Source organism: Cnephaeus nilssonii, assembly GCF_951640355.1.
Source record: "Cnephaeus nilssonii genome assembly, chromosome: 9".
Classification (NCBI taxonomy): Eukaryota; Metazoa; Chordata; class Mammalia; order Chiroptera; family Vespertilionidae; genus Cnephaeus; species Cnephaeus nilssonii.
Window position 1 is genome coordinate 83,924,140 of NC_137080.1, and position 25,400 is coordinate 83,949,539.

General features: G+C 53.0%; 1 protein-coding gene across 6 annotated transcripts; it reads left to right on the forward strand.

The window, feature by feature from the left end:
- Positions 1-2,256: 2,256 nt before the first annotated feature.
- Positions 2,257-15,128, forward strand: MRPL14 (mitochondrial ribosomal protein L14). 6 transcript variants are annotated; one of them, XM_079779746.1, is made up of 4 exons: positions 2,283-2,360; positions 11,055-11,251; positions 12,470-12,561; positions 14,618-15,128. In XM_079779746.1, exons 2-4 carry the CDS (start codon positions 11,174-11,176, stop codon positions 14,982-14,984), a joined length of 537 nt encoding a protein of 178 aa, XP_079635872.1. In that variant the 5' UTR covers positions 2,283-2,360; positions 11,055-11,173; the 3' UTR covers positions 14,985-15,128. The 6 variants fall into 6 exon arrangements, with proteins under 6 accessions (XP_079635870.1, XP_079635872.1, XP_079635875.1 ...); XM_079779745.1 differs by lacking the exon at positions 2,283-2,360 and adding an exon at positions 5,963-6,793; XM_079779747.1 differs by lacking the exon at positions 2,283-2,360 and adding an exon at positions 6,657-6,793 and having other exon boundaries at positions 11,055-11,126.
- Positions 15,129-25,400: the final 10,272 nt, after the last annotated feature.

The following is a 25,400-nucleotide window of genomic DNA, read 5'->3' on the forward strand; positions in this document are numbered from 1 at the left end:
TCTGAGGCAGGTGTAGGAAACAAGGCACAGAGCCTGGTGGGTAAAAGCACAGGCTCTAGGATGAGACAGATCTGGCCTGACCTGGGCAAATTACCATCCTGGGCCTCAGTTCCTTCATGTGTAAAATGGGATAATAATTCAGCCGTGTGGTTGTTCTGAGGATTAAACAAGATGACTTATGTAAAGCTCTTAATACAGTTCAAGGTACATAATTGGTTCTAAAAAATTACCTACTGTTATTAATAAATTGTGGGGGAAAAACTGTTCAAAATAAAAAGAAAAGAAAACATATAATTTAATATGATAGAGCCCCTCCGTCAGGATGGGCTGCTTGTTTCCACCTAAGGGCTTATACCACATTCGGGACTCTGCCACCGAGAGGCAGGGAATGTTCCCAAACTCTTCCATTGTACCCACTCCACGGGTAGCAGGCTGGGAGGTGGGAGTACAGGAGGGTGATGCTGTGCTAGACGGGTCAGAAGTTCAGAGAAGAGAACCCGTTATTGATCAACTACCAGGCAGGGTGCCAGACCCTACCTGTGTTGTCTACTTTGATCCCCATGCTAAATCTTGAAAGGAAGTGGCAGCAAACACACTTTTTAATTGAAACTGAAGTTCAGACAGGTTAGGTAACTTGTCAAGGTCACACAGCAGAGCTGGAATTTGAACTGAAGTCTCCAAGACTGTTATAATTGGAGGGAACTTGTAGGATGTCTAAAAGGGGGTTCTTAGCTACCCCCCACCTGCCTTTTGCCTTGCAACATCCCCACCCACCCACCCATGGGCCACGACTGAGTCAGGAGAGCCAACAACAGGCCTCAGCATGTGCCACCTGGGGCATGCCAGGGCTTGGACCCTCTGGTGCCCTGGAGGACAGCCATGCTGCCAGCACCCCCCCACTGGAAGCCTGGCAGACACTCCCACTCCCCTACTCACAAGTGCCTGGGAGGCAGGGCGAGGGGCCCTCCTCGGAGAGGTTAGGCTCAGCCTCATTCTTCCTAGGCTGCTGCAGACCCAGAGTGAGGCTAGAGAGTGGTATCGAGCGGAGAACCCCAGGCCCCCTCCCTTCTCCCCTGGGGAAGTGTAGTGCTCAGCGGCCAGACCTCTGCCCAGGGGACCCAGGCAGGTGGCAGCACAGAGCCCCAAGGGCAGTCGGCCCCTCTGACCTCTCCTCTCCACTTCCCAAGCGTCCTTCTCTTCTGGGACACAAGGCGCCAAAGCTTTGAGACTGTCCTCCCTAGGTGGTCAAGAAGGCCGGGAGGGACAAAGCGCGCCTCCTCCCAGCTGGGCCTTTGCCCCACTCCCGGTTCCGCGCTGACTCCCTTCTCCACCGCACCCTCCAACGCAGGCCCGGGCGGCTCATGAATGAACTGCACTGTGTGGGGCGCAGGGAGAGGACGCACGCTCCTGGGGCTAGCCGCCTCCCCAGCCTGCGACCAGTCCCCAGACCGGCTGGGGGCAGCGGCCGGCCTCGTGCCAGCACCCGCGAAACCTGCCCTTCCCCGAGCTCGAACCCCTGCCCCGGGATCGGCCTCGGGGGTACTTGGCCCCGGGAGCACGAGAAAATATAAAAGAAACCGAGGCCATCGGACTTGGAGACCCTGGAATACAAAACTCGGGGGCGGGGGCGGCGGCGGCGGCAGGTTCCCCACAGCGGCGGCGGGTTGACTGGGCGCAGCTGGAACCCCGGAGGGCCGCGGAGGGGAGGCGCACCTGGACCGGGCAGCAGGGAGAAGAGTGGCTCTGGGGTGGTGGGGGTCCCACCCCTCAGGATCTCCGGAGGGGTGGGGACAGAAGGCGGTGCACATCTGGAGCCCTGGCAGGGGTCGCAGGGCTCGCATCTGGCTCGAGATGGTGTGGGGTTAGGGGCAGCGCGCGGCACCAGCAGGTCCCGCGGGCCCGGGCACCTCTGGGTCCAGCAGGAGGGAGAAGGGAGGGGACGCGCAGCTGAGTCTGGGGTTTTTCCTTGGGTGGTGGCGGGATCGTCAAAGAGGAGAGAGGGGGGCTGGGGAAGGGTCGCGTACTCACCCCCAGGCGCAGACTCGGCTCCGGCTCGGAGCCCCCGGTTGGGGCGGGGCGGGGCTGGGGGAGGGGGAGGGGGAGTCGCTGGGCGGCTCGAGCTCCCGGCTCCTGCGGCGGCCGCGGCAGTGTCCCGGGAGGGGGGCGGAGGAGGGGGGACGGGGCGGGGCCACGCAGGGCCCACCCCCACGCCCGCACACGCAGGGCGCGCGCGCACTCTCGGAGCGGGGCCCGCCCAGCCGAGTCCGGCGCAGGCGCAGGGAGAGGCCGCGTGGGGCGCGGGGGGAGGCGGCGCTTGGCCGGAGGGGCCCGCGGCGGGATATTCCGGGGCGGCGAGAGCGGTACGGAGGGGAGGCGGGGGTGGGGGCGTCCGGCTCCTAACGCTTTACTTCCTCCGCTTCCCGTGCCTGCAGTGCGGGAGGCGCACTTCCCGGGGTGCGTGAGCGAGCAGAGGCCGGAGGGGGCTGAGGATAGGCGCCTTGGGGCTCAGGGGCTGTGGGAGGGGAGGGGAGGTCTCGTACCCGGACCCTCCTCCCTCCCACCCCCAAGGGCGGCGCGGGGCTCCCGTGGCCTCTGCGCCCCGCGCCCGGGCGGCGCTCACCTGCTTCCCAGGAGTTTGGGGCCGGCGGCGCGGGCAGGGGCGAGCTGCGGGCAGGCCTTGGCGAGGTGTCCTCGGCCGGTCCCTCTGGCGCGGCTCGTCCCTCCGAGTTTGTCTGCTTCTCTCGTCCTCGCTCCCCTTCCCAGTTTGGATCTGGAGACAACTCGGTGACTTGTTTGTCAGGCGTTTTGTGGTGTGGAGAGTGAGGCCACTGCTTTCGCTGTCCTGCGATGAGTGCTTCCGCGGCTCCCGGGGCTTCCCCGGTTTCTCATTTCATCAGAGGCCGCGTCTGCCAGGGATTGAGGCTGGGTAAATAGAGAGCTAAGCGGAGCGGGAGATAGATGTGTGTGCGCGCGCGCGTTTGCGGACACATGTGCAGGAGTGCATCACCCACACACTTAGGCACAGGGTACCGACTGGTTCGTTTAACTTTGGGTTCCTGGAAGGTTTTCTTCCCTTCAGTCTTGAAGGGGCTTGGTTTGGAGACAAAAAGGGAAGTACCGCTTTTCACAGAGGGCAGTACATGGTCTTTGCCACCCGAAGAGATCGAAAGGGCTGCATTTATAAAGAGGTTAACAAAAGGGCCTATGGGGTTATTGGGAAAAGCTGGGAGGTTGGGCGATGCTTAACCCTGGGCTGCCGGCCCGGGAAGGGCACTGCCTACCTGCGGGTGAGCCTGGCTCCTGTGGCGTGTCAGTGTCTCTGGGGGCTTTCCGAAGCGTTCATTAGTGGCTTGTGGAATGAGGCTATCAGTTTTGATCTAGTGCAGTTCAAACTGAACTCCCAGTCAAACCGAGTCCCATTGATTAGTTGGAAATCAGCTTAGTGGATCACAACATCATTAAAGGAAAAAAAGAAACAGAAGATAGCGGAGTGCATTGTCCTTGTAAGGGTAAATATTGTTTCTTGACACTTGTTTCAGGTATACACACATGTGTTAGTGTACTAAGAGATGTTAGAAAATGTGTCTGTGTATAACAGAAAAGCTTGAAACATATTGGTTACCTGTTTGCCCTCTTGCCTTCTTTAACCTGAATTTTCATTAATTTAAACCTGTCCTTGAGGATGCAGTTAGCACACCAGGAATGTATAATAATAAAATCGTAATATGCTAATTAGACCAGACGTCCTTCCAGATGACCTTCTGGACAAAGCCACGGAGGCAGGGGGCCGAGCCCTTTGCACGAATCTTGTGCATCGGGCCTCTAGTACACAGTAAAGAACAGAGTGGGTCTCCTTCAGGAGTTTACTGCCCAAGAAGAAAGACGGACAGTCACTCTTCACTCGTTGGAAATGCGTGCGATCGGAGAACAGGATTTTGTTGGAGTAGGAGCAAGACTTTTAGATGAAAAGGCATCGACTCTGGTGTTTGTTTGTTTTTGGGTGGAATTGTCCATTTTACCACTAGAGCTTCTCAGATGTGTATTTCCTATGAAACACTTTACATATTGTTGGTTCTGTGGTTGTAAAGCTGCCGTGATCCATTGCTGGATAGCACTTGTGACGGTTATCTAGAAAGTGGAGATGGAGGCCATACTAGCCTGGTTTTTGGACCTCTGAGGATCACTTCCTGGTTCATGGGTCATTTATTATGTATTATTATTTTTAAGAATGCAGTTATCAATCTGAACATGTGGTGGATTCCTGATCTGTTCCTGCCAGTGCCTACCTAACTGGGGTCACACATGTTAACAGACAGAGATGAGAATAGTATGAAGTGCATGGTGGAATTCTTGAAGGAACAGTGTTTGTTTTATTACTGCTCCTGAATATGCAGGGTAAAAATCTCTTCTGGAGTCCATTTGTCAGGAGGTGCTCTCATGGGCAGGCTCTCCTCAGCAACTGGAATCTTAGATGATGCAAGAGTGCTTACAGCCTGTCTTGCCCCACTTCTGTCTTGGGGATTATGACACCTGGACCCACATTAGGTGGATTTTCCCATTGCTTTCATGGTTGTGCGAGAGCTTAGGAGGGTCTCAAAAACCCGGTAGTGATTTAGCTGTCCTTTTTATTTTTAAATATATTTCATTGATTTTTTTTTTTACAGAGAGGAAGGGAGAGGGATAGAGAGTTAGAAACATCAATGAGAGAGAAACATCGATTAGCTGCCTCCTGCACCCCCCCCCCCCCCATTGGGGATATGCCCACAACCAAGGTACGTGCCCTTGACCGGAATCGAACCTGGGACCCTTCAGTCCGCAGGCCCACGCTCTATCCACTGAGCCAAACCGGTTAGGGCTAGCCGTCCTTTTTAAAGGCTGATGGTTTGTTCTGGGTTGTAGCTCACTCGGGTGCGATTTTACAATCACAACCAGCATGTAAGAGAGAACTATGATTCAGATCCCAGAAATGTTGCTCTGGTTCAGGTCATATGCTCTCTTAGTAAGAAAGGTACTAGGTTGCTTATTATTCACTAGTGAAACAACTCAGAGTTGGCAAGTCTCCCTGTCCAAAACTTCCAAAAAAAAAAAAAAAAATCACCTATGTCCCTAAAAAAGAGAGGGAGTACTTTTCCATGTTTACTTTAACTTGAAAAACACTTTTAGGCTGGGCCAGTGTGCCTCAGTAGTTGAGTGTTGACCCATGAACCAGGAAGTTACGGTTCGATTCCCAGTCAGGGCACATGCTTAGGTTGCGGGCTCGATCCCTAGTAGTGGGCATGCAGGAGGCAGCAGATCAGTGATTCTCTCTCATCATTGATGTTTCTCTCTCTCCCTCTCCCTTCCTCTCTCTGAAATAAATAAAAACATTAAAAAAAGAAAAGAAAACCACACACACCTACTTTTAGGACTGAGTGATCTTAAAGAGACACTAATAGTGCTGCCCTGAGAATAGGGAGTGAGGCTGTTCTCCCTGTGAGGATTCGGGAAACAAACTGCGTATCCTGCTGACGTGGTCCCTGCCCCCTACTGCTTGATGTAGAAGGGATTCCCCACTTTAAAATGACCACTTACATGAATGAAACTGAAGCACAGTCCCTTCCATGCCTCTTTGCTCTTCCCAGTTACCCTTGCTTGGCAGAGTCATGAAGGCCTGGAGAAGCTGATGACCCTTGCTTGGCAGAGAGTCATTAAGGCCTGGAGAAGCTGATCCCAAGGTCACAGACTTAGCAGCAGAGGGGAGGACAGGGTGGAGGAGGTAGGTTTCTATCAGCAGCATTTCCTGTTTGAGTCCAGGGACTCCTCTAGGCGCTTCCTTTCCTCCTTTACCCATCTCCCCACCTGACAGCTCCGTAAACCTGGCTTCTTGCCGCTGGCCCACTAGAGGTGGTGATAGGAAGGAAAAACGTACACCATTGAGTAGAACTGAACTTTGCGCACTTCCTCTGAGTCTGACCATACTTGATTATTACAAACTTATTTTCGGACTATAGATGTTAGGGTACCTGGGAAGTCGGGATTGAGGAGGAGTTGGAATGATTGAGAATTGTCAGCTATATTTTAGAACCACAGCTTTAAATACTTTTGTGACAAGGTGGGGAGAGGTGAGTAAATAAACACAGGACAAGAGTTCTGGAAACATTTTTGTTTTGTGAATCAAATGGAGAAATGGGGTCTTCAGTGGCAGCCCTGGCACAAACAGCTCATCGTGCTGAAGAATACACTGTGAAGACTCAATTTGGCAGGGGAATCAGGTCAGCTTCAGGTCTTTGCCTAGGCTGTGCTGGATGTAGTACAGATAGTTATTGAAAAGACAGCTTTTTAATTCCTGAGTTTTTAAAGATTATAGGGCAGCCTTGATAGAGAAGCATGAGTCCTTGTCCTGTGTGGGGTGTTTTTTTTTTTTTTTTTTCTGTGAATTGTATTAGTGGTTAAAGCAGCATCTTAGCTGGGCAGGTATTGTGCAGGGTGTAATAGAAACAGCCTTCTAATCTTGAATGAGTCAACAAGTCATGTAGCATTTCAGACTTCATTTCTGGTCTGCAAAATGGTACTGACATTATTGAGCCCCCAGAACCATTCACAGTCCTCAGCTGATTCAGTCCCTTGCAGATTGTTGCTCTTGGTTATTTGTCTTTGTGTTTCCATTGGGTGCTCAGGAATGAAATCACCCAAGAAAGTAATCTGTGTGAAAGTGCTTTGAGGATTGTAACATGCTATCCTCGTGTGAGGTTAAAGAAGATTCCCGGAAGAGGGTCAGTGGACAGCAAAACAGGAATGAGTTTTTAAGCAGCAGGTAGGAGTACTTGTGGGTCCAGGATGATTGGGGTGAAACCTGCAGGAGATGGGGGGTCCTGGGATTTCCTTTCCTTGGTTCCTCGAAGCTGCCAGGCCTCTGCGTTTTCCTGCCTTAGCTGAGAGGACGTCTGCCTCCTCAGGCCTGTGGGGTGTCTCCTGTTTGTGGGTGCTTTGCTGCATTTGATTTCTTAGTGTTTCTCTTCCGTCCTGTTCCTTAGGAACAGAATCTCCTCTAAGCACTCCTTTATGATTGTGGAGCTTTTGTTTGTTTAGTCTCTTTTCTGTAGAGCCCATTCCTGTTGAAAAGCCTTTGACATGTATGTAACATGCCTCACCTAAAGATGGAAACCGTTCATGTGGAAACAATGTGTAATTATATACAGGGCTGTGATACTAAGTACATTTCCATGATCCTCAAGTAATGGTACTTTCCAGTTTTCCACAAAGCATCCATTATTTTTTTTCAATCAATCTCTGTGTATTAAAATTAGTTAAAAATGAGCTCTCAGTGGGTAGGAGGTCCCCCCCCGCCCCCCAAGTCACTGGGAGAAAGGCACAAGAAAGACCACCAATCCCCCTACATGGAGCCTTCTGGAGGATGAGTTGCAGATTAATTTTATTCATTTGACAGATACTCACTGAGCTGCATTTGTGTGCCAGGCACTGTTCTGGGTCCTGAGTGTGCAGCACTGTACAGGGCGGGCAGGCAGGCACGGCCCTGCCCTCACTGAGCGCCCTTCCAGTGGGATCTATAAGGTGATGCCAAGTGAAAAACTCACCTATGTGTACCTGAAATGTACCGTCCTCCCTGGCTTCCACAGCTGAAGGCAGATAGATCTTCAAGTTAAATCAGGTGGAAAATGGGCATGGTTCTTGGGTTGTAAGTAATTTATCCTTTCCTTTCTTCCTTCTCTCTTTTTTTAAAAAAAATGTTTTTATTGATTTCAGAGAGGAAGGAAGAGGGAGAGAGAAACATCAGTGATGAGAGAGAATCATTGATCGGCTGCCTCCTGCACACCCCCTACTGGGGATCGAGCCTGCAGCCCGGACATGTGCCCTGATAATCGAACCTGGGACCTTTCAATCCTCAGGCCGACACTCTATCCACTGAGCCAAACCAGCTAGGGTATCTTTTCTTTCTTCTCTTTCTCCCTCCCCTATCCTCCCCTTCCCTCCTCTCCCCTCCCCTGCCCTCCCCTCCCTTCCCCTGCCCTCCCCTCCCTGCTGCCCTCCCCTCCCTGCTGCCCTCCCCTCTCCCCTGCCCTCCCCTCCCCTCCCTTCCCCCGTCCTTCCTTCTCTCCCTTTCTCCTTTCCTTCCTCCCTGCCTCCCTTTCTTCCTTTGCCCTCCCCTCTCTTCCTCCTCCTCTCCCCTTCCCCCTTTTGGAGAGGTTGTGATTCATAGACCAAACCTGAAGGGCAATACTCTGTGCTGACCAGAAAATGGCATGAAAAGCCATCTCTGGCACTGGAGTCGTCTGAACACCTGGCCTCCTCTGAGTGAGAGTGTTGTAGAGGAGGAAGTATCATTGGGGTTATTTTCCGTGCAAACATAAGACTCGGTGTTGAAATAAAGCATTATATATAGACTACATTTGAAGTGAATCAGGGCCTGTGTCTACAGGATGGATTTATGTTAGGAAATAACATCAAGGCCAATCAAAGTTACTTTGAAGTAAATTGCTGCCTCCATTATTCTTCCTTGATTCAAACCGGTCATTTAGTGGTGGCATGCGGTGTTTTTTACAGTGGGCCGTGTGGGCACCAGGCCTGGGGATGATTCCAGGGGCCTGTAAACATAGCATGGCCAGTCCTGCCGCCAACAGCACTATGGTCTCCTAAAGCATGTTTGCGTGTGATGTCCTGGTTCCCGACAGACAGAAGAGCTCTACAGCACCGGTCGCCAACCTTTCGGACCTCACGGGCCACCAGTGGTCCGAGGACCACCGGCTGCTGACCGCTGCTCTGCAGTGTGTCTGGAGTCATGAGTAGGGGTGTCTTTCTTTGGCTACTTCATTTATTTTATTCAATCAGTGTTGATTGCACTACTCCAGGGGGACCTGCTGAGGTCTTGCTGGGGTGGGAGTAGAGGAAGCCACAGACTTTTTTTTAAGAAATAAAAGATGATCGCCAAAACCGGTTTGGCTCAGTGGATAGAGTGTCGGCCTGCAGACTGAAGGGTCCCAGGTTCGATTCCGGTCAAGGGCATGTACCTTAGTTGCGGGCACATCCTCAGTAGGGGGTGTGCAAGAGGCAGCTGATTGATGTTTCTCTCTCATCGATGTTTCTAACTCTCTATCCCTCTCTCTTCCTCTCTGTAAAAGATCAATAAAATATATTTTTTTAAAAAAAGAAATAAAGATGATCTATCTATCTATCTATCTATCTATCTTTACAATAAGTGAATAATTTGGTTCTTTTGTGCTTTCAAGTTTGTAGGAAGGCTTACTGTTGTCCATTTGATGTCTTAGGCCCTTTGGGCCTGAAGGTCATCATTAGGTCACCAAGAGTTAGTGAAAAGTCCTTGAATCAGGCCCTTCCGTGTAAGAGCTCCCTGGAGACAGGAATGTGTACTCTTGTGTTTGAGGACAGTACAAGTATTCCTCATGATCTGAGTCTGTGCGATTCCTGAATTCCTGCAATGAGTTCAGACGCCACGTTATCAAGATTTCTGTGGTTTCTGAGTTTGAGTAGCAAGAACTAGAATGTTAAGGGTTATCTTTAAAACAACAACAACAAAAAAAAAAACCCACAAGGAATATCAGCTTTATTTTTTAAAAAGTACCTAAATTTGCCCGGCCGGTGTTGCTCAGTGGTTGAGAATCAACCCATGAACCAGGAGGTCGCGGTTTAATTCCCGGTCGGGGCACATGCCGGGGTTGTGGGTTCGATCCCCATGTGGGGTGTGCAAGAGGCAGCTGATGGATGATTCTCTCTAATCATTGATGTTCTCTCTCCCTCCCCTTCCCTCCCTCCCTCCTTCCTTCTCCCTTCCTCTCTCTGAAATCAATAAAAACATATTTTTAAAAAGTACCTAAATTAAAAAAAAAAAAGTACCTAAATTTATTCACTGTTTGAGTTTGGATCCTGGAAGTTGGAGCAGTGAGAGTTCTTTTGGCACGGGCTGCCCAGCCGTCCTCAGCGCTCAGGAGGGGTAGCATCTGATGCTGCAGTTTTGCACGAGGCTTCATGGAGGAATTGCACTTGGAGTTGGGTCAGACTTAGCCGGGCAGAGATGGGCATAGGCTGGGGGGCTTGTGAGCAAGGCCCTGCGAGGCCTGGGTCTGTTGCCCTGAAGAGCTTGGGCACTTTGAAGGACGGGGTTGGTTACACTCAAGCCAGGAAAGTTCTGGGAAGCCCCCAGGCACTTCTGCAGGTCTTGGACTAACAGAAGTGCTGTTGAGGAAGCAGAGTGGTGTGAAGGGGCAGGTGTCTCCTTCTCAGGAGCGGACGTGTGGGTGGTGCTGGGCTAACCTCGAGGGCTCTGGAGGAGCCGAGGAGCCTCCTCTCTCAGGAGCGTGGCCAAGATGGGCGGTAACTGCAGCCTGGACCAGGACTGCTGTTCAGAGCAGGTTTTTAAAAAGCCAGTTGTCAGTTATTGCTCCGTTATGGAGCTCTTGCCACCGACACCACAGATTGTCTTGAAAACTTAAATTGGGTTACAATGAAAAATTTTAACCTGATGTTCATCTATGTTGCCGTTGATTCAGCAAACATTGAGTTGGGTATGAGTAAAATGTGCATGGAACAAGGATGATTTAACAGTTGGAAAAATATTAATTTTTAAATTAAAGTGACCATGTTAACGCTGTTGACGAAGAGCAAGGGCTCAGGAAGCCGACTATTTGGGTATAAGTTACACCGTTGTCACTCCTGTCTGTGTGACCTTGGCCACGTTATCTCACGTCTCCGGGCCTCGTTTCCTCGTGTGCAAAATGGGGCCAATTACAGCGCCTGTTTCCTAGAGTTGTGTGAGGCTTAAATGGGATGATAACGTAAAGCATTTAGTCCAGTGCCTGGACCATAATGACTGCTCAGTACCTTTTCATAAAGGAAACAGGAAGAGACCAGATTACCCTTACCCTTACCGCTGCTTCTGACCCTGAGCTTCCTTGTGTGAAGTGAGTTTTGTATGGTAGAGTGAGGCTGGAGGGTGTGGTAAAAAGAACCTTGGATGGAAACTGGGTCCACTTCTGGTGCTGGTTCTGCCCTTGGCTAGTTGTGGGGCTTTACATAAGTCACTCCATCTCTCTGTGTCTCAGTTTCCTAATCTGTGAAATGAGATGCGACTAGATGATGATGACGACGATGATGATGATGAAGACAGCTAATAGGTATTGAGTGCCAGAGACTGCGCCCTGTGCTCTGAACGGCTCACGCCATGGCCACCTGTGAGTACGTGTTACAGATGGGGGCACGGGAGCTCCGTTTCCTTCTGCAGCGTTACCTCGCTACCCAGGTAAAGCTTGGCTCATCCAGTAGTCCTCGATGCTGTGCATTAGATGTTAGTAGTTCTGCAAGTTAGCTGACTCCTTTTGCACTTAATTTTTCGACCGTACTTCCATTTTGGCCAGTGCTGACTGGGTCGTCATAAGGAAAACACTGGAGAGTAGGCCTGTGATTTGAGGCTAAATTGCAGTTAAAAAGCATTTCTAAAGTGTGTAGATATTCCTGTGGAGGTAAGCGTGGGTTCCCTGCCCCCACACCCTTATGAAATAAAAGTCTTACTTGAGGTGCTTTGAACTTGGGCAAAGCTGTATGTAAACACTCCGGTGGGGGAGCCTCTCTTAGCAGGGCTCTCGCAGAGGCCCGCTGCAGCCAGACGCGTGGAGGGAAGAACAGGCCTGTTTTGCAGTTGGAAATACTAGCTGGCTGTACGTTTTTCGTGAACACGCCCCTACCTGATGCCCAGGTGTTGCAGGAAACGGGGTTGCCATGTTCCAGGGAGCCACTGGGCTGCGGCTGTGCAAGCTGGAGCCTTAGTGTTGGGTCGGGGTTTGCTCTCCCGTACCCCACGTTAGCTGCAGGGTGGGGCGGGTCGTTGTTCTGTGTTACGATGTTGTTTGGGAGACTGACCCAAATAGAGACTTTGGTCGGTGACTTGTCCAAGGCTTCGTTTGGCTCCACTTTGCTAGCCTGGAGCTGTCCAGATGTCCTGGCGTTGACATGTGGGGGGAAGGTGATGTGACAGACAACCTGGGCAGTGGCTCAGATCATCTGCTTTCTTTCCGGGGGTAGAAGTTCTGGTCTCAGGAGGCCGTGAGCGTCAACAGGGCCGGAGTGTGCAGGTTTCCTTTGGGGAGGACTTGGAACGGGGTCGCCGGCTGGCTGTGTAGCAGGGATCGATGCTTCCCTCCGGCCCGTGGGAGTGACGTGGTGATGAAGGCACTGTCTGTGCTGTTGTGTTCCTTACGGCGAGAACTGCTGTGGGTCATGCCGGCTCCCTGACCCCAGCTAGAATATGAATCAGCAGAATTGTAGCTGGAGTTCCAGCTAATCATCTGCGTACCTTTTAACCACTGAGATTTATATTTAGTGACGAATGATCGTGTGCTGGAAGTGCCGTCTCCCACACAAGTCCCCAACAGTCTTTTATTAAAAAACAACAACAAAGAACACTGGCTCTGAGCAAGGCCACTGACTTAACAATAAAATCTTCCCCTTTCTTTTTCTGCAGGATTTGCCCTCTGGGGATCCCATGGCTTTCTTGACTGGGCTAAGGGGCCCTTTCGCCCACATCAGCAGAGCCCTCAGCCAGCGCTGTTTCAGGTAACTTTCCCCAGGAAGCTCTTCAAGCTGCATCTTTGATCAGCCTCCTCCCATCAGGGCTGGGTATTTTGGTGACTAGAACGGGAGTGGAAACTCAGGGAGGTGGGCCTTGGGTCAGGAAGCCGAAGGAATCAGACTGAGCTGGGGCCTGGTGAGGTCAGGTGAGGGGCACAGGAACGGAGGTGACGGTGCTGTGAGAGGCGGGATAGGGAGAGGCATGAGGTGGAAGATGGAACTTTTCAGTCCTTGCCCGACTTGAGGGAATCTGACAACTCTTAACCCTGTGGTTTTCCCCAGTGCATCGAAACCTCCTATTTAAAAACTGGAGTCGTTTTTAAAAAGTGACTTACTCCCGAAAACGCAAGCATGACGGAAGTGTGACAGCCTCCCCGCCTTTTGGACGCTCACCCAGGGGGAGAGCACAGTTGCATTCCTGTTGGCAAACATGCCTTTTGGCCCCGTCCGTGCACTCCTTTCACAGGCGCTTACCGAGCACCGTGTCTGGGTTGGTAATAGAGAGATGAATAAGAATTGCTTCCTGCCCTGGAAGAGTTCTCACAGTTGGCCATGGGAGCAAACTTGGAAACAAATAACTGGAAGGAAATGTGACAAGTGTGATAATAGAGGTTTGTATGGTGCTGTGGAAGGCCCGAGACCAGAGCTGCTAATGGAGGAGGAGGAGGAGGAGGAGGGGGAAAGGAGAGTGGAGGCGGCCTTCCCAGAAGGGGAGAGGGAGCAGGCCCTGGGCAAGCCTCGGGGAAGGCTGCGGGGGCCGTGTGCTGGGCGAGCTCCAGAGCTTCCCGGCCACTGGGGCACAGGGCGGGTGTGTAGGTGGTAGGAGATGGAACCTTAGCAGGCAGGTACAGTGGGGCCAGGTTGTTGACAGTTAGACAGTGGGAAACCATTGAACACTCCTAAGCAGGGGAGGGAGTGGCCTCAGTTTATATTCTAAAAAGAGCTCTTGGTTGGCGTAGTCAGATGCACTGGGAGCCGGTTAGGACACAACGTCATAATCTTGGTGTGAGAGCGTGAGCTGCTGAATCTAGGAAGTGTTGATGGGGTGGAGGGAGAGGACAGAGCTGCTTCGGAGGCAGTATCGGTAGGACTGGCAGCAGCGGATGGTGATGGAGAGAGAGGCGTATGGCTTGGGTGCTGGAGTTTCTGGAGAAGCCGTGATCTCGATGGGAAATGCAGCCGCAGGGGGAAGATCACAAGGGGAGGCGACGAGGTCAGTGTGGGGCTGCAGGATGTGGAGTGAGTTTAGAGTGGAAACACAGGACTAGAACACAGGAGACAGGTGGGGCTGGAGATGGAGGTTACCAGTTGGAAGCGATGGGCATAGATAAAATGGCCCAGAATAGGCATGTGGGGGGAGAGGAGAGGACCTGGGGCTACCTGGGGAACTCCAGCACGTAAGGTGCCAGCATCAGGAAAATGGAAATCCACTGTCCTCAGATTACTTAATAATCGCTTGTCTGCCTTTAATAGGGACCTGTTTAAAAAATATTTCTAAAAATGAAATATTAACAAAAAACCACAAATTTATTTCGAGTGGGGGAAAATGCATTAAAACAGAAGAGTGTTACCTTGACATATCTCCTGTCTCTGCTATGTGGTGTCAACAGACTCCCTTAGCAGACCTACTCACTCATCTCTTTGGTTCCCAGCAACATATAGATGAGAAAATTTGGGAATCAGTATAGTCTGGGGGAGCAGGTTTTGCAGGCTAGGTAGTGGGTGAGGCCTGGCCCATAAGGTATTCCCTTAATGCTCAGAGTCCTTTTGGAAATCAAAGGCTTTCAGTTCAGGCTGCCATGAAGTTTGTTGTAACAGAAAAGCGGGTTCTCTTAAAACCCATCCGAGTCAAGATCTTGACCCGTCAGCGGAAGCTTTTGTCTGTGTCGGGTACAGAGAAGCCTCAGAAGCACCTGCCTTCCGTCAGAGCTTGGGTGGGTCTCTGTCCAGCGTGTTGTTGCTAACGTGGGCTCTGTCCCACCCCGGCCTCCGCACTGGACCAGGAGAGGTGCAGGTCTCAGACTTCTTTCTTTCCCACCAGCACCACCGGGACCCTCAGTGCGATTCAGAAGATGACACGGGTGCGTGTGGTGGACAACAGTGCCCTGGGGAACACCCCGTACCATCGCCCTCCCCGCTGCATCCACGTCTATAACAAGAACGGGGTGGGCAAGGTGGGTGACCGCATACTGCTGGCCATCAAGGGACAGAAGAAAAAGGCGCTCATTGTGGGGCATCGCATGCCTGGTCCTCGGATGACCCCCAGGTTCGACTCCAATAACGTGGTCCTCATTGAGGACAATGGGAACCCCGTGGGCACCCGCATTAAGACGCCCATCCCCACCAGCCTGCGCCGGAGGGAAGGCGAGTTTTCCAAGGTGCTGGCCATTGCTCAGAACTTTGTGTGAGCAGAGCCAGCCGCCGCTGCCGTGGGGCTCAGGAAGGAGCAGTTCGGAAAACCGCGCCCCTGCTGGCGGGGAGCTTGGGGTCCCGTGGCTGGGGAACAGTGTCCTGTGAGAAATAAACATGTTCACATGTGTCTCCTTCTTGAGCTTTCTGGAATGGGGTTGGGAGGTAAATGGCCCGGAAGCAGTTACAAGGTGGCCAACCCGTGTCAGCCACAGACGGCAGTGTCTGCATGGAGCAGCCTCGGAGCTCCCCGGGAGCATCAGGCTCTGGGAGGTGAGGGGGCAACCAAATGCCCGTTAGTAAATGTGCAGTGGAACCCGTCACTTCTAACCAGGCGGACCCTCCCCCATTCAGAGTGTCCTCTCCCTGTGTCAGAGGGCTGCGTTAGGAGGTGGGTACGGAGAGGACTGGGTTGTCATGAACAGGAGCAGAGTGACTGGTTTCATGTAGTGGGATGTTGCCTTTAGGCTCTGACAGGACCCAGGCAGTCATCCCTCCTCTGCTGTGGGGCGCCCTGTCAGGGACCAAAGCCTCCTCTACGCCCCCAGAGGAGGGGGGAGGGACTAGCCCTGTGTTTTGTGGATGACTGATCTTGGGCCCGTGCAGGTGATTCAATGGCAGTTTATCTTCCATTTATTCATTGGTCTCCTTGGGGCGGTTTGGGGCCTCTCTTGGTTCCTTTGATGGAACCTCCTTAACTCATTTATGAATTCATTCATTCAAAATATCTTGGGCGCTAATTCATTAAATAATCCAGGGGCCTCTGAGAGGCAGAGTCGCATGATGATTAAGAACTCTGTCCTGTAGCCAGACTGTCTGGCTTTTATGGTGACTTTGAGTTATGGTTCTTTAACTCCTCTGTCCCTCAGTTTCCTTACCAGTAAAATGGGGATATAATAATGCTACCTACGCGATAGGGCTGATGTGAGAGTTTCGTGAGTTAGTATCTGTGAATGGCTGGCAGTAATAAGCACTCGACAGGTATGAGCTATTTTCCATCATCATTACTGAGCATGTGCAGGCACAGGGAAACGGATGGTCCTTGTTCCTGTGGGGCTTACTGTGTCCTAGGGGTCATCGACACAGATCACACAGTTGCTTAAATGCAAACCCCTCGGTGTAAACATAGTACCCACGAAGGAGGGCTTCGACTTTCCCAGTGGGACTGGAGGCAGCTTCCTGAGAAAGGGTTGCATCAGCTGCTTTCTGAAGAACGAGCAGGCACTGTGATAGGAGTCGCAACAGCGGTTACCTGGGAGTGGGGAGGAGTGTAGACTGACAAGGGCAAGAGGCACCTTATGGGTGCTGGGTTGTTTGAGGTCTGGGCGGAAGTTGCATGAATGTGTACATCTGAACTAATTAGGAAGCTGTGTACTTGAATGCACTCTATGTACTTTATACCTTAGTAAACAAATGGAGAGGCATTAGCTAGGTGAGAGGTGGGCGGGGGGGGGGGGGAGGGTATTTCAGGCAGAGGGAAGAACATGTGCAAAACCCCGTGGTGGGAGGGAATGGGGTAACTACCAGGGACCGAAGGAACAGCCAGTGTGGCTGGACCAGGAGCGCAGGAGAGCGTGGTGTAGGGCGAGGCTGCAGGAGGAGCCGTGGGAAGGAGGTTTCCCTGTCGGAGGGCCTGGGGTACTGCTGTGGAGTATTTAGCGAGCAGGGCAGGGTGGTGGGAGGGAAGGCATGGTTCTGTTTGCTCTGTGGAGTGGGCTGGGGGAGGCCAGCACGGATGGGCATAGGCTTTGTTGGAGACTGCGAGGGGACGGCATGTTGGACTAGGACGGGCGATGGAAGGGAGTAGAAGCCTTTAGGCGGTAGAGTTGGCTGGGCTTGGTAATGCGCTAATATGGTGGGGGGCGGGGGAGGGCCGAGAATGGTCCTAGGTTTCTGTTTTCCATCCCTGCCTGTACGGCTGGTCCCGACCAGCCCTGCACTGGGTGCCCTGGGAGAGGCCTGAGCGTGGGGGAGGAAGAGCAGTGGGGCATCTGAGTGGGGTGCCTTTGAGACCGCCAGCAGATGTCAAGTAGGTAGCTGGCTATAAATAAACTCTTAAGTTGGAATAGCACTTAGCATCTATTTTGAAAGCCTCTGTGTGTATATGCATATTCTTGGTGTTCTTCAGACCTTAGGTTTGGCAGACACTGGTCCTGCCTTTAGGATGGAGACACTGAGTTTCAGAGGTCACATGATTTCTTAGGTGCTAAGGCGGGTCTCCAAGCCCGATCCCGGGACTCCAACTCAGGTCGTCCCACACCGTGAGGGGGTTTGCTGCCGAGGAGTCCTTCCCACCTTGAGTCGATTCTCACTGGCTGTGACCCCAGAGAATGGTCCAGTTCTCCCGTGTCCAGTGGGCACGTGGGGAGCCTCTTGCCTGCTAAGCCTTGACTGCCAGGAAGCGGACACGGGCTTTTAGCTTCTGTCTTCCCGGCGGAGCGGTGCACTGCTCCCCGGGCTTCTCCGACGGAGCTGGATTCCGGGCACCTCTGGGTGTTTTAGGAGCTGAAATCCCTCTCCATCTGGCCTCTGGAAGGGCCAGTAGACTCTGTGGCGTGGTCGCTGCGGTGGCGCCCGGCCAAGGAGGAGGAATCACACCCAGGCCAGGCCTGCTTTGCCCGTGGTGAGTGTCTCTTCGGCGGCAGCAGCTGGCCCTCAGCAAGCTCTTCACTTCTGTTTCTGGGCTGCTTCCCAAAGGCTGCAGGAGGAGGGGACCCCGCCCCCCCCCGGAGGTAAAGGAGAGGTGGGATTGGCATTCTCATCCTGGCACCGCCTGCCCAGGGGCTGGGCCTTTGCTCCGACCGGGCAGCTTGACCTGAGTTGTTGTCTCTCTTTGCAGGTCACTTGCTCTCTGGGGTCGGGCTCACTCCTCTCTCCTTAGTCAGCAGAACGTGTGCTCATCCTTCCACACGCTCCCAGGCCACTGGCTGCTCAGCTGCATCCCTCCCCCCCTTCCCGTGTTAAGGTTTACCCTAGTCACTCCAGTGACTGTCCTCGCTGCCCCCTCTCCTGGTCTCCCGTGGGCTCACCACACCTCCCAAGGTGTTCTTGCTGCCCGCTGGAAGGCTGCGGTTTCCACAAAGCCGCTGGCCAGAGCCCACACTCTGACGCAGGCCCGCGCCGCACACAGCCCAGAATAGCCTCGGCGTTACTGCTTTTCCAGCTGCCCTATCACTTTGCAAACCGGGATCTAATTTGCTGTCCACCCTCCACACCCCAGCCTCTCGGCCGGTACTGCTTTCTTTGCTCATAAAATATTTATAATCACAGATTATGTTTCCCTATGCGTATAAACTTGCTTTTGTTTTTTCCCCTCCGGTGCCCGTAAGAAGCTGCCCCCGACGGGTCAGAGAGCCTCATCTCTCCGGGTTCACAGCCTTCACTGCAGTGTCTGCTGCCGTGCCCGCCGAGGTGCCCGGCCCCGCTCCTGGTTGGGCTCCCTCTGCCGCACCGCTGCGGGAGGAATGTGGTGGGAAGGGCTGCAGACTGGAGGCTGTGGTCGGGAGACCAGGGCTCCAGTCGGGCCTGTGCTGCTAACTCCAGGGTCACTTTGGGCAAGCCACAACTTGTGTGTGTGTGGGGTGGGTGGCATGGAGGCCTGGTGCTCGGGACCCAGCAGTGGGGCGCCTCTGGAGCAGACCAGGCCCGGCTCTGACTGCAGCCCTTGCCCCAGACACCTTGAAGGGCGTGCCCTTGGCTGCAGATGGGGACCCGGCCAAGAATGTGCAGAGATCATCCTGTCACGGTAAACACTCCTGGAGAAGCGGCCGGCCACTTCCTGGATGACAGGCAGTTCCCTCCTGGAACTCTCGCGCTCAGCCTTGTTCCAGCGGAGGGCAGTGAGAGCCCCACTGTTCCAGGCAGCATGCACCCAGGCATGAAGCCTGCCGCCTCCCCAGCAGCGGGGCGAGTCCCAGGCCTGGGGGGCCAGTGGGGTCCTCTGGCCTCGCCTGGGCACAGCCTCCTCAGGTTCCCTCCTCCACCCTCTCACCGCATTTCTGGGCTTCTCATGTTCTCTCATGTTCTTAGAGAATGCTTGTTTTTGAAGAAAATTGCATGATACTGGAATACTTAACTGAAATTCAAATCTGCCCAGCAGCTGCATTTCTTCCCTTCTGGTAATCCAATCTTTAACAAGAAGTTTCGGGGCTTTGTTTTATTCTCTCCCACCTGGAGGATGGCTGTAGATCAAAGTTCAGTCCCCCCTCAGCATTTTAGACAATTGGTGAATCGTTTTGCTAAATATTAGTAATTTTCCAAATTATTTGGGCTTCCTAAGCTCAAAATGGTCATAAGTTTGCTCCTCAGTTTTCAACATCAAGCCAGTTTCCTTGTGTTTAAGCCAGTGGTTTCCATCCTGGTTCAGGAATGGGGAGAATCAGTTGTCATTTGCTCGATATTATGACAGGCTACCTCCTAAGACATACCGGGTGTCAACTATTTCATTTAAAAAGGAAAGGCAATTTAAACGCATTTTATCTTGAGAATTTCACAAGAGCTCTTGAATAATTGGGATGCCCTTGGATATTATGAAACCTTGATTGGCAGTTGATTTTAGGCCAGGTGTTTACTTGGCAAATTGAGTCACCTCTTGGTCCATTGGGACTGATCAAAGCCACCCGTCCTGCTCCCGCCGCGTGGTGCCACCTCCTGAGGGCAGGGAGGGCGGGGAAGCAGAGGCCTGGAGGAGCTCTCCCACGTGCTGGCCCCCGGCGGACTTCCTGGCCTGGGAGTGGGCTGTGCCGCCCCATCCCACAGGCTAACCCAGTGCCCTTGTTGGCTGGCTCCCACAGGCCAGGGAGCAGAGCTCTCATTTGTCCACTTACCTCACCGGCACTGTCCGTAGCCAGCTGAGTTAACTCATCGTTTTGCTGCCAGCTCTGGTTAAAGGTTTGCTGGTGAAGAAACCTTGCTTGAAACGAGGTTTTAGGGTTGTCTGTGGATTTCGTTTCTCCAGGCTGGTCCCCACAATATGCAAACACTGAGAATTAGTCATAGAGTTCTCCATTTATTTTTCAGCCTTTGCTGCAGGTCTTCTGCCCCATAGGCTTCCCTTTGTACTTAATGAAGTTGCTCTCTGGCAGGTAACTGCTTGCAGAGAGATAGTACATGTATCTATATTTTTCTTTTGTTACACATAAAAATTAATTTTAGTCTTACCCATTCCCTATATAAAATCATGCATTTATGTTTTTTTAAATTAAAAAAATATTTTTATTGATTTTTTTGACAGAGAGAGAGAGAGAGAGAGAGAGAGAGAGAAACATCAATGTGAGGATACCTCCTGCATGTCCCCTACTGGGGATCGAGCCCACAGCCAGGGCATGTGCCCTGATCAGGAATCAAACTGGCAACTTTTATTTATTTTTTGTTAATCGTCACCTGAGAATATTTTTTCCCCATTGATTTTTTTTTGAGACTCTAAGCAGGAGTGTGGGGGGAGGGAGGGAGGAAGGGGGGGGGGGAGAGAGAGAGAGAGAATATCGATGTGAGTGAGACACATTCATTGGTTGCCTCCCGCATATGCCCCGACTGGGGCTGGGGATCAAACCTGCACCCAGGTACACACCTTTGGTGAGCGGGCCAATGCTCTAATCCTGAGCAACACTGTCCAGGGCTGAACCGGCAACTTTTGGTGCACAGGACGATGCCCAACCAGCTGGGCCTCGTTGGCCAGGGCTATGTTTTTTAAAAGCCTGATGCTGAGTGAATTAGGAGTGCATTGTCATGATGTCTGCAAAAAATGATCAACTGATGAATCTCAATGAGTATATGGTGATTGTACCATTCTTTCCACCTTATTTAAGTTTGACATTTTCAAATAATAATGTCAAGGATAAAAGAAATAGAAAGGAATTAAAAAATTCTGATGAAACCAAACCTATGTTTGAAGTGTGTTCCCCTGGCCAGGGCCCCGGCTGGGTCCTCTGAGCTAGTAGCTCTGCACTGGCCACGGGACTGGACAGTTCAGAAGCGGGAGTCCGGGCTGCGGAGTCCACCCACCCGCTGCCCACACTCCAGCTCCTGGCTCCCCCTTTCACACCACCCCTCCCCCTCCCTGTGGCCTGGGCTTGGGCTGTATTCTTTCCTTCTTTCAGTTTAGGAACATGACTATTGTATTTCTTTTAACTCTGTGTTCTGAACATCTGGCACATAGTAGGTATGCAGTAAATGTCATTAATAAATTGCTTCTGTTCAAGTTTGTGGTGAATTGTTTTTTAAAAGTACATATTTTTATTGATTTCAAAGAGGAAGGGAGAGGGAGAGAGAGAAACATCATTCATTGATGAGAGGGAATCATGATCGGTTGCCTCCTGCACGCCCCCTACTGGGGATCGAGTCCATAACCCGGACATGTGCCCGGACTGGGAATTGAACTGTGACCTCCTGGTTCAACCACTGAGCCACCCGGGCAGGGCTGTGGTGAGTTTTGAAGGGAAAGGAGAGCTTTGTGCTTCCTAAGCAACCTTTGTTTCCTTTGGCGACACGTGGTTGGGAATGCATAGGAGCCTTTCTCACTGGGCAAGCGCTTGCCAGAGCTCACCCTCCCAGGAGTTTATTTCAATACAAAACAGGTGTGGCTTGGACCTTTCACCCCGACCATGTAGAGTTGGGGCTGAGGAGGCCCCCGAATTTCCCAGGTGGAAGTAGAAGATTCAGGATGAGAACTCGGCTTTTCTGGTTCCCAGTCCAGTGCTTTTCAGAACCTCACCGCGTCAGTGAGCACTGTTTTTCCCCGCTGAGTTTAAAGCCCTTTGGACTAAAGTTGGATTTTTAAAACCTTCACCATGCCTCCCGAGCCCGTGGGGTGGAAAGCAACTGCGTGTGAGGAGTTGGGAGGATCTCGGCTGCCCTGCCGAGCCTGTGTTCCCGAGGTGAGGAGGTGAGGCGGCGGTTTGGTGTGTGCCGTGGAGATGGGACGCGGAGCAGCAGGACGCTGTGCTGCTGTGGTCTGAAGCCCCGCCTCTGGCCCCTTCATTCCCACTGGGCCCCCGAGCTTCAGAGCCCGTCTCCCTGCTTCCTCCTCCTCTTCCTGAGTAGCAGGGCGCGCGTCCTTGTGGTTTCTGAATACCACATGGCAACCTCGACCTCTGCCAGCGCTCCTCCTGCACCACGGTCTCACCTCCGCCATCGCACCTCCCGCTGGCTGCTGGGCTTCCTCCAGCCGCCGTGACCACTGCGGGGGCCGGTCGGGCTGCTGTCCTTATTTCATAGGTAGAACGCTTAGCGCGCAGTGGTCTTTTTATTACTCCGTGGCCCTGCTGTGCCCACACGCCAGCCTAGCACGGTCACCCCTTTGTCACGGTCAGGCCCACTGGCTCTGAGCAGTATCCGGCTGTTCACTGCCATTCCCCTCCGCTTAGTAGGTGCACAAAATATCGAGAGCTCCAAAGTTAGAATTTGGATTCTCAGTTTAGGAGATGTCTCCTATAGGAGTTGGCAAAAATTAAGACATCTACGGAGTATTTCCAAGGACCGCTGCTGGCCAGGGTTGCTTATCTCCGTGTAGATCCTTACCCAGGGGATTTCACCCACACTGGCCGGACGCCCAGTGTTTCCTGCTCATAGGATACCTCCCCATGCCAGGGCCAGACTGATAAGCCTGTTAAACTGGAGTGCGCATTCATGTGCAAAGAATCAATGTGTGATGTTTTGGAGAGGACCCATGGTGAGGTGTGGCTTTTGGCCATGCCTTTGATCAGGACGAGCTAGGAGGAAAAGGAGCCCTTACCTGGAACTTGGTGTCTTTCTTTTCCAAATATAAAATGCTGTACCTTGCCCTGGCTGGTGTGGCTCCGGTGGTTGAGCGTCGTCCGGTGCACTGAAAGGTCGCCAGTTCGATTCCTGGTCATGGCACATGTCCAGGTTTCGGGTTTGATCCCTGGTTGGGGTGCATGCGGGAGGCAATTGATCAATGTCTCTCACATCAATGTTTCTCTCCCTCTCTCTCAAAATAAATAAAAACACGTTAAAAAATACTGTACCCTTTCCTGGACTTGCTTTCAATCACAAACATTTTCATACCTTCACCTATTCAGGCAACAATAAAAAAGATAGCTGCAGGTGGCTGTGAGGCAGGCTTCCGATAGCGGCTCAGAGGGCAGCACTCCCTGCAGCTGGGGGGTATGGGAGGGTCGAAGGGACAAGGTGAATGGAAACAGCTCAGTCCTGGGCTCACATTCCTTGGTGTCCTGGGAGGCAGTCAGCAGTCCTCGAGCTTAGGCAGGGGACAGAAAGAACGGGAGCGAAAGTGGAAAGCAAACAGGAAGATGCGGGTGATGGCAGGTGACGATGCAGCGCTGTAAGTTGGCCTCAATGCTCGTCAGGCCCAGGTCTTGGTTGGTTGCTTCTTGCTGACCAAGCTCTGCCACCTTCCTCCATCTTATGTCCTCCCCCTCCCCACCCAGAGGGCTGTTGAATAAATGTGCTTACTAATGGACTAAAGTTGGATTTTTAGGAGAAAAGACAAATGTGTAAGGGATAAGGCAGTGGTCCCCAACGGGGGACATTTGTTTGGAGACCTTGCTGGTTGTTAGAACTGGGGGCGGGGAGCATCTAGTGGATAGGAGCCAGGGAAGCTGCCTACGGGGTAGGCCCCCCGCCCCCCTGAACAAAGCCATCCAGCCCAGGTTCAGGTGAGGAACCCTGGGGTGAGACTAGGTGGGGCCTAGTGTAGGGGACAGAGGCTATCTGGGAATTGGAGTGAACTGTTGGTTCCTAAATAATGGTGTAGAATTATAGGAAATCCATGAAACTAAAATCCATGAAACTGTCCTTGGCCACTATGTATCTGCCCAGGACTCTGACTTGAGCCTTAAAGGTGGAGCAGGTAAGTCCTCTGGCGTGGCTCAGTGTTTGAGCGTGGACTTATGAACCAGGAGGTGACGGTTCGATTTCAGTCAGGGCACATGCCAGGGTTGCAGGCTGGATCCCCAGTGTGGGGTGTGCAAGAGGCAGCCAATCACTGATTCTCTTTCATCATTGATGCTTCTATCCCTCTCCCCCTCTCTCTTCCTCTCTGAAATCAATAAAAAAAATATTTTTAAGAAAAGGTAGAGCAGGTAATTGGGAATTCAGAAGGGCTGCAGCTCACTGAAGAGTTGAGAAATAGACCAACAGAGTCAAGGCCAGCAGAGTCCCGGGCATTTGGCTCACACAGTGCAGATGGAAGAACTTGGTCCACGTGAGGGCTCCGGGCGGGGCCTGAGGTCAAGGCTGCAGTTGGACTCTGCCGCTTGCTTGTGGTTGGGTCAACTTGGCTGGTCACTGTCTCAGCTTCTGCCCGAGTCCTCATTCTCATTGGCTGTCGCAGCCGCGGCACCAACACCCTTCCTACCTCACAAATCATACAACACTGGGGTCACTTGGGGCTTTGTCCCGCTTTTCCTCGTCCACTTTTAGTTTTCAGGAAGTGCTGCCCGTTCTGCAATGGTGGGAGCGGCCCTCCTCCTCGTCCTCCAACTCGGGGGCCCTCGCCCCCTTGCCACCCTGCGGCCGGGTTCCTGCGACAGTCCAGCTGCCCACCCCTCCCGCCCGGGGTCCAGCATGGGGCTGTAGGAGCAGAGGAGGAACCAGCGCCCCGAGGGCGTCCTGTGCCGTGTTGAACTCGGGCTTCACACGCCCTGTTCCAGGTGGTCCTCGCGATGACACGGTGACCGCTGTGCCTGACGTGAGTGGGAAACCCAGGCTGAGAAGAGGGAGGGGCAGGCAGTGCGTGGCGGCCGGGATCTGCAGGCCGGCCCGCCTGACCTCACAGCTCCTGCTCGGTTCCGCTGCTCGGACCTGCGATGGAAATGCTTCCTGGTACCGTGCCCTCCCTCGGCTATTAAAACCGTCCTCCGGGAGCACCAGCTGGGTGCCTACTGCAGACACTCGCAGTTGCTCCGGTTGCCACTTGTCAGCTCCTTCCAGCCGCACGGCAGTGCTTCCCGCTGGAAGGCCGCTCCTCGCCTGTTTGTCGGCACCGTCTCCGGTCCCTATCCACTCGAGCATCTGCTCCGGCCAAGGACATGGGCCTCTGCCTTCCACTCTGTGTGCCCAGCCAGGGGGGCTCCCTGGGCTCGGGTGCAGCCCGCAGCAGCAGGACGGAGCGGCTCTCCCTGTGTGCTGGGTGTGTGTGTCCTTCCTCACCTCCATGCCAGGCGGCCTCTGCTTCTCCACACCCATCTCGGCTGGAACACCCGGGCAAGGAAGGCCAGAGGCACAGCTCTGCTCAGCGGCCCTCCAGGGGGCGGTGGGCTTGTCAGCTCACTCCTCGTTCCCCCAGCCCCGTCCCCTCGGCTGGGCTGCTGCCTCCACAAACATTTACTGTGTGGGCCCCGCGGGAGGCAGGCGGAGCCCAGCGCGAGGCAGGCTGCACCTGTTCGACTGGAAGAGGCGGCCCCTCAGTCATCCCCTCAGTTAAGTTCGGTCCA